Source organism: Malaclemys terrapin, chromosome 4 (assembly GCF_027887155.1).
Source record: "Malaclemys terrapin pileata isolate rMalTer1 chromosome 4, rMalTer1.hap1, whole genome shotgun sequence".
Lineage (NCBI taxonomy): Eukaryota > Metazoa > Chordata > Testudines > Emydidae > Malaclemys > Malaclemys terrapin.
The window spans coordinates 68,124,460-68,139,473 of record NC_071508.1 but is presented as its reverse complement, the minus strand read 5'-3'; the positions used below and the strand labels follow the sequence as shown (position 1 = coordinate 68,139,473).

General features: G+C 41.6%; 1 protein-coding gene across 3 annotated transcripts in view; it reads left to right on the top strand.

Annotated features, from left to right (window-relative positions):
- The window catches only part of NELL1 (neural EGFL like 1), a 425,045-nt gene extending 410,330 nt beyond the window's left edge, over nt 1-14,715 (top strand). For all 3 annotated transcript variants that reach the window (XM_054027068.1, XM_054027069.1, XM_054027067.1), the window contains 2 exons: nt 5,273-5,497; nt 12,416-14,715. In XM_054027068.1, the coding sequence (XP_053883043.1) occupies nt 5,273-5,497; nt 12,416-12,466 (276 nt within the window). In that variant the 3' untranslated portion in view covers nt 12,467-14,715. The remainder of the gene's footprint in view (nt 1-5,272; nt 5,498-12,415) is intronic.
- The last annotated feature ends 299 nt before the right edge of the window (nt 14,716-15,014 follow it).

Here is a 15,014-nt window from a genome sequence, read left to right as displayed (position 1 = left end):
GTAAAGATTTCGATTATAGCAACATACTTTATATTATGACATTATTAACCCTATCGTCTCCTCCCTTCCGCTATTTGACATATTAAAGGGATTTTAGTCAGAAGCAAGGTCAGTCAGAATATTGGCAGACCACTTCTCAGCTCTGTGTAAATAGACCTGGACAGCAAACAAATAAATTTCACAGAAAGCTTGAAAATTTTGAAACTGTTTCCATTTTGTTTTGTGTAAAAAAAAGATTGATGCTTTTCTCAATTGCAGAATTTATATTGGGATTTTTTCATTTTGAAGTTGATGGCTTTTGATGGGGTCTAAATTAGCTGTTACCACTCAAGAAAGAGATCTTGGAGTCATTATGGATAGTTCTCTGAAAACATCTGCTCAGTGTGCAGCGGCAGTCAAGAAAGTGAACAGAATGTTAAGAACCATTAAGAAAGGGATAGATAACAAGACAGAAAATATCATAATGCCTCTCTATAAATCCATGGTATACTCACATCTTGAATACTGTGTGCTGATCTGGTTGCCCTAACTCAAAAAAAAAATGTATTGGAGTTTGAAAAGGTATAGAGAAGGGCAGCAAAAATTATTAGGAGTATGGAATAGCTTCCATAAGAGGAGCAATTAAAAAGACCAGGATTTTTCAGCTTGGAAAGGAGATGACAAAGGGGTGAGATGATAGAAGTCTCTAAAATCTTGACTGGTGTGGGGAAAGTAAATAAGGAAGTATTATTTATTCCTTCACTTAACACAAGAACTAGGGGTCACCCAATGAAATTAATAGGCAACAGGTTTAAAAACAAATTAAAGGAAGCACTTCTTGACACGACACACAGTCAACCCGTGGAACTCTTTGCCAGAAGACCAAAAGTATAACTGTGTTTAAAAAAAGAACTATTTAAGTTCATAGAGGATAGTCCATCAATGGCTATTAGGTAAGATGGTCAGGGATGCAACCCTATACTCTGGGTTACCCTAAACCTGTGGCTGCCAGAATCTGGGTGTGGACAACAGGGAATAGATTACTTGATGATTGCCCTATTCTGTTCGTTCCCTCTGAAGCACCTGGCATTGGCCACTGTCGGAAGACAGGATACGGGGCTAGATGGACCTTTGGTGTGATCCAGTATAGCCATTCTTATGTAAAATATTTGATTTTGAAAAAAATCCAACCATCTGACTGTGCTTCCCTATCAAAACTGGCAGTGCAGAAATAAAAAAAAAAAAAAAAAAAAGTCCTACAAACACCATTGAAAAACAACAAAAGAGAATACTGGTGAATAGTGACCTAATGCAAAAGGGAAGGATGAAGAAAACTGGAAAAGACCATCCAAACATACATACTAAAAACAAAAAAAGCAGGTTACCCTTTTCATTCCCAATTGCCATAAAAAATAAAAATTATTCCTTCACTTTTTTTAAATCAGTCTAACAATTTTTATTTAAAAAAAAGACCATTTTTTATTTGAAAAATTTGCTCTGCTCTGTATAGAAGACTGTCTTGGTTTGGAGAACTCAGAATCCTCTGCGCATAATGGATTGAGTTATAACATATAGAGTTTTGTCCTGTAAACTGAATCAACGGTGCTTTGTTGGAGTACTGCAAACCCTTTACTTCAGGTTTTGAGGTTTTGAGTTTACTTTCCTGATCTTTTTTTAAATGCTTGCATAAGGAAAGAAAAGGGAAGAGATTTTCAGGTACACATTTAATTATATTTCCAAGGTATGCACAACTCAGTTGCAGTATCTTGTTTTCAGAAAGATTCCTGGTTTTACCTAATTTCATAGCTGGGTTAACAGTCGTAAAAAGGCCAAGAGATTGAAGGTAATGCACTAAGACAGTGATATAGCTGAGATTTGGAGCCAATCCTTAATAAAAATAGTTTAGACTTTCGTTTTTTTTGTGCTAAGCAATGCCCAAATGCAGCTTTAATTGCTAGCCTATTTTATTATTTTTTCCATTCAGTTTGTAAAAGGCATGCACAGCCCCAACGGGAATGTACATTTTGTGAAACACTGTCTATTTAACAGACCAAATCTCTAAACTATGTACTCAAAGTTTTTTTTAATTTTCAGTTATGGGAGAATAGAAAAATAACGTTTTTGTTTTAATACTTTCTAGCATTCTTTTTTCTATGGTGTGCTATAAAAATGACTGGAGTTTGAAATCTGGTATGGACATAGTTCTAGTGAGGGCTGCCTCTTCTTGGGGTGAAAAAAATCATTTTCCTTTAACAAAGTAAGGGGATTTTTTAATAAGTTATATAAGACCATCTGCTTAGGGACAAATCCTTTTCTTGACATCTGGCTGCTCAGGTAGCACAAAGCAGCTGAAAGCTGCCTTAACAGAGTGTCCAGATGTAGGGAATTTCCTGAGTAATGTAAAGTAGGCATAGCTGGCTCTGCTTATTGCTTACCCTTTTCTCAGAGTGGGGGTGGGGATATGGGGCGAGGAGCAGGAGAGAGTGTTCTGAGGTAGGCCGGAATCCCCTGCACTCCATCTGATGCTCTCTGACACGGTGGCCCTTGAGCAGCACGAGCAGTCTGATTCAGGGATGGGTATTTTCCGCCTACTGCATACAGCAGGTATATCATTTAAAAACAATCTCGTAACTTTGTTAAATGAAAACGAATTCCTTCACCCCAAGCAAAGGTGCTGCTGACTAGAAATGTGTCCGTACCAGTTTTCAACCTAAAGCCAGTCCTGCCCTCAGGTTCCTTTCACAGGCTTGGGTTTGTCCTTTGGCTGCTCCAAGGATGGGCGGGAGCGGTTGAAAGGTAGTTTCAGAACCAACCTTGCTTCCTGCCAACCTCAGCTTAAATAGTGAGCACCTTTCAGAAACAATGACTGGAGGGCTAGCCATAAGTTGAGAGGCCCTTCATGCTGCCTTTAAGGGTCTCTTAAGTAGTGCATTTTCATACTCAGGCCTGGAGATATTTTCTTTAGCCTGGTAACAAACCTTACTTAGGCAGTTTTTGGCTGACTGGTATATGTTAAAACTATAAATGTACAATTTACTAAGGACATTGATAGGCACCAGACGTTTTTGGTAATTACTGCCTGTTATACAACTAGAGACTTTATTCTCTTTAAAAATAGAAAAATAATTTAATGAAGTATTATGGATTCAGCCAAAAGCACCAAAAAATCAGGAGTTGTGAAAGTTAAGTTTGAATGTGCAAACTTCATCCTGCTCCTATGCAGCTACACACTACCACAGTATTTAAATATGTGAGCGTATGCTGCCATAGGTACAGCTGTAAATTGACAGTTATAAAAATAAATTGTACTACACCTCTACCCTGATATAACGGTGTCCTCACGAGCCAAAAAATCCTACCGGGTTATAGGTGAAACCGCGTTATATTGAACTTGCTTTGATCCGCCGGAGTGCGCAGCCCCGCCCCTGCAAGCACTGCTTTACCGTGTTATATCCGAATTCATGTTATATCAGGACATGTTATATCAGGGTAGAGGTGTATTTGAGAAATAGTATGTGATCACACTATATTTTAACACCAGGCATGCTATTTAAAGTGCTTATATCATCACACACGTGTGTGCACACCCTAGTATTTAAAAATTCCAATTGAATAAGTACAGCAACCTTATCCCTGTAGCCAGGGGCGGCTCCAGGCACCAACCGCATGCCTGGGGCGGCAAGCCCCAGGGGGCGGCCTGCTGGTCGCCGGGAGGGCAGCAGTCAGGCTGCCTTTGGTGACATGCCTGCGGGAGGTCCGCCGGTCCCGCGGCTTCGGCGGCGGGTACGCCGAAGGTGCGCGACCAGCGGACCCCCCCACAGGCATGCCGCCAAATCTGCGTTACCAGTGGACCTCCCGCAGGCACGCCGCTGAAAGCCACCTGACTGCTGTGCTTGGGGTGGCAAAATACATAGAGCCGCCCCTGCCTGTAGCAGATTGTTTTAAAGGAAAAATACTTTAAGGGATCCATTTAAGAGTGTATTTGATGTTCCTTTGAAAGTACCAGTACATAGACGGGGGAATGCCCATTGGTGAGTTATGTTAATTACTAGCTTGAATGAAGTCTTTTGTGAAATGTAACAGCAAAGGGACTGAGCAGGCAGGTACCCAGAGATTGTTGGGTGCTACACTTACCAATCTCTTCCATGTGTATCTTAGCTTTGGAAATCCTCATGAATTTGCAGGTTTGGGATTACATATATATAAGAAATGGTAACATTAATTCAAGCAGCATTATAGAGTACTTGTCCCAGAATACCACAAGACTATTTACATTATACTACAGTGATTCACTCTAAGCATTAGAGACAAGATTTAAGGCCACAGCATCTATGTACGTCTTTTCATTACTTTAATCAAACACCACTTAAATCCATGAATTGGCGTGATTTTGAGTATAATGCATCATTAAATATACATTTTTCATTTGTTTTGATAATTGTAGTTTAATGTTTAGCTACTAATTATATTAAGATATTTGGCAGCATATTTGTTACGAAAATATGAAGTTTGGTAATAAGAGATGTTACTTTTAAAATTTAAAGATTGTAAATTAGCAAAATGCAGGTTAGTAGTAATAGTTCAATGCGGAGGATCTCAAAGTGTGATGCCTGGATTCTTTAGCTGGTCTACACAGAGCTGGGTGGTGATATGATTCTGGCTCCTCCTTATTTCCAGCTGTTAAACTGCTTTTAAAGAAGTGAAAAATATATTTAGAATGGGGTTTTCAAGAGTGCCAAGTCCTGGCCCAACTGTTCTTTTTGAAATCAATGGTAAAACTTACTTAGACTACAACGGGAATCGAGTTAGGCCAGTGTGGAGTGCTTTTGAAAGTCCCTTCCCGCTTCCGCTAAATATTTTCCTAATGTTATTTGTCTATGTAAGCAATTGCTGTAGCTGCCACGGGGATGTTATGCAACCATGAATGGAAGACTAGATGGTCTGCAAAGCAATAACTATATTGAAGTATGATCCATACTTTTTCACAGTATTAGTGCCTGAGTTTAAAAAAAAAAAAAATCACTAAGCCAGGAAGTCTATCATGATAAGCAAGCTGCAGATTAGGTTGCTTCATTAAGACAAAAAACCAAGAAAATTATATTGTACTGTACATAGGAAACATAAGTTTCAATGTCCAATGGTGTGGCATTCAGTCTAATATGATATATATCCCAAACATGAATCTATTCTAATTTGATGCAAAAAGGAGCTTTCATTATATCAGCATTTATTTTTTTCCTCAGTAACTAATGATTGGAAGAAATTTTCATGGGCCTTATTTCTATTTCTACAGGAAGGGGAAGTGGATTGTTGGCCTCTTTTATGCCCAAATCCAAACTGTGAGTACACAGCAATCTCAGAAGGAGAGTGTTGCCCCCGCTGTGTCAGTGATCCCTGTCTGGCTGATCAGATCACTTACGATATCAGAAAAACCTGTGTAGACGGCTATGGGATCACAAGACTCAGTGGCTCCATATGGACAATGGCTGGATCTCCGTGTACAACTTGCAAATGCAAGGTATTATGCATACATAGTAGTGATTTGTACTGGATCATAAATATAGAGTTGTATTCTACCCCTGGAAGTTCACACACAACTCCCATTGAAGTAAATGAGATTCAAGGGCAGAGAATGTAATCTACAGTATAAAAGTTTTCAATGTATGGTATGCATAGTGGAAACAAAACGTGGTAATTCTATAGTTATTTTCTTGGAAATTTGAGCACAGATATTTAACATCATTCTGCAACTTTAAAATATTCCATCTGAAATCCCTGCAGATATATTTAATATGAATCTAGGATAGCTATTTTAAAAATTGCCAAGTTTTATATTTATTAAAATGTATTTTACAGAATATTTATTAGAAGCTAATACAATAATAAAAATTTCACCGTATATAGAACTGGAGGATTTTAAACCTCCTTTGCCTCTTCTCCAAGACAAACATTTTGAGAGCATGACCAGATAAGGAATCACTCAGACAAATTCAGAGGTGATATGTAGGAAGGAATAATTTACATGTTGGTTTCACAGATGTAAATGACTACACGTGGTATAAGATGGTAGCAAATTGGGCCCTTCGTCTGTAGGTTATATTAACTTAGAGTCCCTTACATCTCTTCTCTGTTCATTCCCTTAGCACTTCTTAATTTCCTCACAATTATAAGTCGGGGCAGGGGGGAAGGAACATTCTTACAGTAAAAACAGAAAATACTATTTTCATGAGATTTCCAGTCTAATTTTGAAATGTAAGAAGCTTCACGTAATCATCAGAGCAGAACAGTAAGGTTCTGCCTTCATTATATGCAATATAGTGAAAAATCAATGTGGAATGATACTGTTTCTAAACACTATAAAGCTAGATCAATGCTCATGGGAGTCTTTCCATTGATTTCAGTGTGGTTTGGATCAGGTCCTTATATGAGTGGGGAACTGAGGGAATACCCTGTATTTGTAATCAGTGTGTTGCAAACAGGCATAATCATTAGATAAATCACACCCATTTGGGATGCTGAAACTAAAATCTTGGTCCTTGAACTTCAAATCGATCATTTGAATGGAGGGAGAGCTTGCTTAATTCTCTGTGTGTCATAGAATCATAGGACTGGAAGGAACCTCGAGGTCATCTACTCCAGTCCCCTGCACTCATGGCAGAACTAAGTATTAAGTACTAAGATAACCCACTAAAAGGCAGCATCACACATACATAAACTAGGGAAAGCACATAATGGAAATGTGGTCTAGATGAAAATTCTATAAAGTGATTGCAAAACTGGTTGAAAGACCATACTCAAAGAGTAATCATCAATGAGTCGCTGTCAAACTGGGAGTATGTATTTACTGCAGAGTTCTGCAGGGGTCTGTCTTGGGTCTGTGCTCTTGAATATTTTCATGACTTGGATAATGGAATGGAGTGTATGCTCATAACATTTGCAGATGAAACCAAGCTGAGAGGCATTGTTAGCACTCCGGAGAACAGGATTAGAATTCAAAATGACCTTGGAAAAATTGGAGAATTGGTCTGAAATCAGCAAGATAAAATTCATTAAAGAGAAGTACATTTAGGAAGAAAAAAGTCAAATGCACAAATACAAAATGGGGAATAACTGGCTAGACAGCAGTACTGTAGAATAGGATCTATATGATATAGAGGATAACACATAGAATATGAGTCAACAATGTGACGCCATTGCTAATATTATTGTGTGCTGTTGTATATAAGACACAGGAGGTAATTGTCCCCCTCTGTTCAGCAATGATGAGGTCTCATTTGGAGTACTGTGTCCAGTTATGGATACCACCTTTTAAGAAAGATGTGAACGAATTGGAGGAGTCCAAAGGAGAACAACAAAAATGACAAAAGGTTTAAAAAACCTGGCCTATAGGAAAAGGTTTAAAAAGCTGGGCATGTTTAAGTCTTGAGAAAGGGGGAACCTGATAAGTCTTCAAATAGTTGAGTGCTGTTATAAAAAGGATCAGTTCTTCTCCATGTCCACTGAAGGAAGAGCAAGCAGTAATGGGCTTAATTTGCAGCAAGGAAGATTTAGGTTAGATATTAGAAAAAGCTTTCTAGCTATAAGGATAGTTAAGCACTAGAGTAGGCTTGCCAAGGGAGGGTGTGGAATCCCTGTTCGGGATTTTCTAAGGTTAATTGGAGGTTTCTAAGAACAGGTTAGACAAACACCTGTCAGGGATGGGTTGTGTTTGCTTGGTCCTGCCTCAGCACATGGAGCTAGATTAGATGACCTCTCAAGGACCGTTCTACTCCTACATTTCTATGATAAACACAATTACACACTGTTGAAAAATCCAGGCCTAACCTCATATTCAGCGACATGTACAAGATTTCCTACAACGTGCGCCTCTTAGTCCAGAGTAAAGCAGAGATCACTTAAGTCTATTCTACAATGAAAAGTTATATTGGCACATCTACGACGAACAGGGGGGTGAAAAAACACCCTCCCCCAACTGATGGAGCTACGTCAATGGAACAGGGCTCTGTGAACACAGCTAACTTTGGTCAGAGAGGTGGTGTTCCTACACCAAAGAAAAACCTCTTCTGTCAGTGTAGGGCAGGGATTGGCAACCTTTCAGAAGTGGTGTGCCAAGTCTTCATTTATTCACTGTAATTTAAGGTTTCGCGTGCCGGTAATACATTTTAACATTTTTAGAAGGTCTCTTTCTATAAGTCTATATTATATAACTAAACTATTGTATGTAAAGTAATCAAGGTTTTCAAAATGTTTAAGAAACGTCATTTAAAATTAAATTAAAATGCTGATCTTATGCCACCAGCCTGCTCAGCTTGCTGCCAGCCTGGGGTTCTGTTCACCTAGGCCAGCAGCGGGCTGATCAGGGCCTGCGGCCAGGACCCCAGACCTGCGGGGCGGGGGGGTTCAGGGCAGAAGGCTGGGGTGTGGGGGGGTGTTCAGAGATCAGGGCAAAGGGCAGAGAGGGTGCAGGGCAGAAGGCTGGGTGTTTGGGGGGTTCAAGGGTCAGGTTGGGGCTGGGGACTGTGAGGGGTGCAGGGCAGAAGGCTGGCTGTGTGTTGCGGTGGGGGGGTTCAGGGCAGAGGGCTGGGGGGTGCAGGGCAGAAGGCTGGGTGTGTGTTGGGGTGGGGGGGTTCAGGGCAGAGGGCTGGGGTGCTCAGCTCGTGGGGGTGCTCCCAGCCCCCTGCCCTGAGCGGCTCATGGCAGGAGGCTGGAAGGGATATGCCGTGTTCCACCCCCTTCCCCCAGGCTCTGTCCCTACCTCTCTCTGCCTCCTCTACGGAGCTGTGTGCACGCTGCTGCTCTTCCCCCTCCCCTTCACTAGGGCCATCAGCTGATTGGCCAGGGAGGGGCCGGAAAGCACCACACTGGGGGAAGAAGAGGGAAGGGGGGAATCTTGGCTGCCGCAGAACCAAGCTTCTGCCTGCTGCCCCCCGCAGAGGAGAACGGTGGGCTGAGTGGGGCTGGGGGCCGGGATCGCGGCAGGGAGCTGCGTGCCACTCAAAATCGGCTTGCATGCCGTGTTTGGCATGCGTGCCGTAGGTTGCCGACCCCTGGTGTAGGGTGTGTTTACGTTGGGCAGTATGCCAGCATATATGTGTGCTCTATAGTCTCCCTAGTGTAGGCATACCTTTAGAGCAGTTAGTGTTACCTAAGAAGATATTCATTTGTATAAAAATGGGGACTAAATGAACATGGAGCAAAATAGTCCTTTTTTATTGCTATTAAAGCATAGCTTTCTAATAGCATACGGAAGGTGAATTACAATTGTCTGTGCTTTATATCACCCACACAGAGAAGTGCTTTCCCTTGATCATTCCTTGATCACTGAAAGTACTGAATGTAGTTTTATGAAACTAAGCGTGGGTTATATAAAATGCTGTATGAAGTTTTTTCCCCCCTCCTGTGCCATACTGTAGAACAATGGTCTCAAACTTAATTTACCTTAGGGCCAGTGTCAGTCCTCAAATCCTCCCAGCAGGCCAGTGTCACTCAGGCCGCCCAGAACCTGCCCCCAAAACTCCCCCCCCCCACACACTTGCCTAAGGCTTTGGGAGGGAGTTTGGGTTGGGGAGGAGGTCTGGTTTGGGGGATGGGATGCAGGCTCTGGGAGGGAGTTTGGGTGCAGAAGGGGTGAGAGGTTGGGTGGGGGAGGGGGTCTGGGATGGAGTTTGGGTGCTGAGTGCAGGAGGAGGGGGTGGGGTTGCAGGCTCTGGGAGGGGGGACTAGGTGGGGGTGGGGAGGGGGTGCATGTGGGAAGGGGAGGGGGTGTAGGCTCTGGGAGGGAGTTTGGGGGCAGGAGGGTGTGTGTGGGAAGGGGGTAGGGGTGCAGGCTCTGGGAGGGGGTCGGGGGATGTGGTGCTTACCTCGAGCTCAAAGGTGGGGCAGGGGGCCTCCGCGTGCTGCTGCCCCCAAACACTGCCCCCGCAACTTCCCATTGGTTGCAAGGGCGCTCAGGGTGGAGGCAGTGTGTAGAGGCACAGCCTTGCCCCACCCTGGGGCCGCAGGGAGTGGCCAGCAGACACATGGAGTGAGCAGGCAGAAGCCGCTCAGTTCTGCTGCGCTGCCGGTGGTGGGCAGGGCCAAGGGCACCCAGCCCCAAAATTGCCCTGGGGACACATGGCAGGGGGGAGGGAGCACCCGGGGGTGGCAGGCAGGGCCAAGGGCACCCAGTCCCAAAATTGCTGGAGCCCTGCAGACCACATTGGGGAGGTTCTCGGGCCTCAGATGGCCTGCGGGCCGGGAGTTTGAGACCTCTGCTGTAGAAGGTGGTGTAGCTCTTCCTTCTGGGCTTTAATTCACCATGATTAGCTTTCCTACCCCTTTTTGGTGGCATTTCCCCTGAGGCTTTGTGATGGGTTTAAATGATACTTTTCTATCAGTAAGATTCCTGGGCATTTGACTAGATGCCGCAGACTCAGCTCCATGTCTGGTGGAGTTAAGCTTGGTATGGCATGGGAATTGCTATTACAGTTCTCTTCAGCAAATTGAAAGTCTGGACTACTGGCATATGTTCAAATAGGCTGGAAGTCTCTTTGTTCAACAGATCTTAGCAGAGCTTATTTTTGACTGGTTTCAGAGTAGCAGCCATGTTAGTCTGTATCCGCAAAAAGAACAGGAGTACTTGTGGCACCTTAGAGATTAAGACATTTATTTGAGCATAAGTTTTTGTGGGCTACAGCCCACTTCTTTGGATGCATAGAATGGAACATATATTGAGGATATATATATACACATACAGAGAGCATGAAAAGGTGGGAGTTGTCTTACCAACTCTGAGAGGCCAATTAAGTAAGAGAAAAAAACTTTTGAAGTGACAATCAAGATAGCCCAGTACAGACAGTTTGATAAGAAGTGTGAGAATACTTACAAGGGGAGATAGATTCAATGTTTGTAATGGCTCAGCCATTCCCAGTCCCTATTCAAGCTTAAATTGATTGTATCTAGTTTGCATATCAATTCCAGCTCAGCAGTTTCTCGTTGGAGTCTGTTTTTGAAGCTTTTCTGTTGCAAAATTACCACCTGCAGGTCTGTCATTGAATGACCAGACAGGTTAAAGTGTTCTCCTAATGGTTTTTGATTTTTATGATTCCTGATGTCAGATTTGTGTCCATTAATTCTTTTGCGTAGAGACTGTCCGGTTTGGCCAATGTACATGGCAGAGGGGCATTGCTGGCACATGATAGCATATATCACATTGGTAGATGTGCAGGTGAATGAGCCCCTGACGATATGGCTGATGTGATTAGGTCCTATGATGATGTCACTTGAATAAATATGTTGACAGAGTTGGCATCGGGCTTTGTTGCCAGGATAGGTTCCTGGGTTAGTGTTTTTGTTCAGTGATGTGTGGTTGCTGGTGAGTATTTGCTTCAGGTTGCGGGGTTGTCTGTAAGCGAGGACAGGTCTGTCTCCCAAGATCTGTGAGAGTGAGGGATCATCTTTCAGGATAGGGTGTAGATCTTTGATGATGCGCTGGAGAGGTTTTCGTTGGGGGCTGAAGGTGACAGCTAGTGGTGTTCTCTTATTTTCTTTGTTGGGACTGTCTTGTAGGAGTGACTTCTGGGTACTCGTCTGGCTCTGTCAATCTGTTTTTTCACTTCAGCAGGTGGGTATTGTAGTTTTAAGAATGCTTGATAGAGATCTTGTAGCTGCTTGTCTCTGTCTGAGGGACTGGAGCAAATGCGGTTGTATCTTAGAGCTTGGCTGTAGACAATGGATCGTGTGGTGTGTCCTGGATGGAAGCTGGAGGCATGTAGGTAAGTATAGCGGTCAGTAGGTTTCTGGTATAGGGTGGTATTTATGTGGCCATTACTTATTAGCACAGTAGTGTCCAGGAAATGGACCGATCGTGTGGATTGATCTAGGCTGAGGTTGATGGTGGGATGGTGGGATTATTGAAATCACGGCAGGGCCTGAGGAGACTGATAATTTGGGAGAAAATAGCAAAGTAAAAGATCAACTATTTTATTTTATTCAGGTATTCTCTGCCATTTTAATATTGTTGGGTTTTTTAGAATATATGTTATGCTCATGAAAGGGGACTGGATGGCTCCAGGCATTTTTAATGAGGACTATTGAGCCTTTCACACATATGTTTCTGGTTTAAGAGCAATTCAGGTCAGATCTGATGCAGAATCATTACAATCTGACCAATGGGAAATGAGTTGGCGATTTCATTCAGGTATATAACGGAAAAAGATGCCACATCATAAGAAAAATCACCACAACTATCTCCTTTGAGAAATCTCAGCAAAAAGGCCATGGCCTGAATGGGCATGGCAACTGTACTAACTGCTATGGGGGCCAAAAATCACACAATCCTTTCTGTGTCCTGTGAATATATATAGGATACCCATCTCCAGGTATTATAAGCCCCATGTTTTCTGTTTTTTAATGATGTTCTGTGTGGATAAGTAACACTGATTTGTTTGTTGTACAGAATGGGAATGTCTGCTGTTCTGTGGATTTAGACTGTCTTCACAATAACTGAAGCATTAAGATTGGACTCTTCTCTGTGAGGAAAACTGATGCAGTTAACATCTTAAATGAAGTTGTAAGAGTTGATGTTTTATACAACAGACAATTACCAAAGTCTCCACCTGAGGAAGATGTTTGGGAGTTGCCTTTTGGGACCTACCACTCTGCTATCCTTGTCTGGGTGACTTTACAGTACAAAGCATATAAGTCTATGGTTGTTAAAAAAGTTTTCAGTGTTGTAAATTATACACTTTTCCTGTCAAATCATTTACAAATACCTTTAAATTATTTCATGGGTAAACTAATGATGTAATTTTGGTTTAATTTGTGTATTGACAACATGATTGAAACTCAGATTATTTTACTTTGGATCTAGATTCTACAACTAAAGGCTGCCTGTTGTGATTTTGTCCCATAATACTGCATACTTAGTTCTGAGGTCCCTGTCAGATGTATTTATGAAAATATGTATGTATGTACAGTCAAATTGCATAATACTTATATTTCATAGCTGTCACACATTGTAAAACATTCCAAAGTACATTTGACCTGTACAGGCTGGGAGTAATCAAACCTAAGTCTACCTTTAAAAAAAAAAAAAAAAAACAACCAAAACACACAAACGCATTTTCTTTTCCAAACATATGAACTAGTAACAGAATTCCTGTATTGAGCAGTAAAGCACATATCCAGTGCCCTTTCAACACATATCCAGGAAACAATGCCCCTTATTGATATCAGGTTTAGCAGAGTGGTCGAGTTTGCAAGTGACACTACAAATACTGGATGTTGGTGGCATTCATCTGGATTGTGAAACAATCAAAGGGCTTTAAACTTGTATATTTAGAATGGGGTGGGCATGTCTATACTGCAGTTGAACATGCACTGCTGGTCTGTGGCAGCTGATTTGTGGGGCTCAGGCTACTGGGATATAAAATTGCCATGTAGACATTTGGGCTCGGGCTGGAACCTGGGCTGTGGGACCCTCCCCACCTTGTGGGGGATCCCAGAGCTCAAGCTCCAGCCCAAACCTGAACATCTACACTGTAGTTTTGCAGCCCGAGGCAACTGACACAGGCCAGGTGTAGATGTTTAAATGCTGTGTAAAAACTTACCTAGTTCCACCACTGTAGATGAGTTCACCATCTCTCCCAGTGTACTTACTTTCCTATAATGAAATCTACCATTCATAACAGGCTGAACCATTGTAGAGATGACAAGAAATGGTGTAAATGGCAATTACATTTAGCCTGAATTTCAGCGTACATTGCAGCAGGCAGCGTGCTAGCCCTGGGAGATTGGAACATTCTATGCTACAATTTTCATTACATGTAACATATTCAAGAAGCAATCTGGCCCCTTTTTGTACTCTTCTGACATTCAAAAGAACATAATCTATTAAGTTAAAAAGCATTTTATGCATGGTTAAAACCCCAAACCTAGGCAGAAGTCCTAATTAAAACTCGAACAAAAGGTTAGATTTTTGGATGTCATCAAAGGAAGATGTAACTCTTTCTTTGTTTTCATGAGGCTAGAAAGTTTGTAGTACTGGAACAAAAATCTATTTCAAATCTGATGGCATATACACCTTAAATGCCACATTTTCGATGTGCTGTTGTACTCTGTTCTGCTTATCTGTATAGTGTTCTTTGCCTCCCCAACCCCTTTTTCTTTAATTAACTAAACAGCAGGTGTTTGGAAAAAGATTGCAGATATAAGCATAGTGGCTATACTTTGGAAAAGTATACATTTGTGAGTTTTTCATAGCTTTATCCAGGAAATGTGAAATTGATTTATAAGAATGGTGTGTGACTGTATATAAAGGAAGAATATTAGAATATTCTTTTAAATAATGTACTTTCATGTTTCTCCTAAGGGGCTTTTGCAAAATATTATAAAAATTACTTGCAATCATTTAGCTATTTTTAGTTCACTATTCATTATTAGCATTGATAATTTACTTAGGTTTGTTCATGACTGGGATCCAGCTTAAACATAGTCATTATTTTCTTTAAATGTCCAGTCGTTTTCAGCTTCCCATGTGTTGTTTACATTTGCATTGTTTTAATGATTGTATTATAAGGGAAACAGTTGTGTTTTATATGATACTCAAAGGATGTTTGTAAATCATACTGTCTTCATTTTGTAAATCACATTGTAAACCCAGGGGTAATTCAATTGGAGGAGACAGTCAGTGGGCTGGCATACAAAAGGGAATGATTTAAAACTTGTGGGCCTCTAAATAAACTCCTATGTACAGATTGCCTTTCCTTAATCTTATTAGCAATATTGTAAAAACCCAAAGATGATTTTAAAGCCCAAGTTTATTACAAACATTTTTCCTTTCCCAAATGCATTAGCAGAGTAGTAAGTTACTGCTATAGCTACAAAGAAGGATTGTTTGAGATTTAGCAACAGAGCTCTAGGACATACTTCCATTCATCCTCAAACCACGCACTGTTTTAGGTCCAGTCCATTTGCAAACCTCACCACCTGATGTTCTGTGGATGCATCTGGAGAGTTTGGAAGCCAGCAAGTCTTTCTTCTCTCAAAGAGCCCTT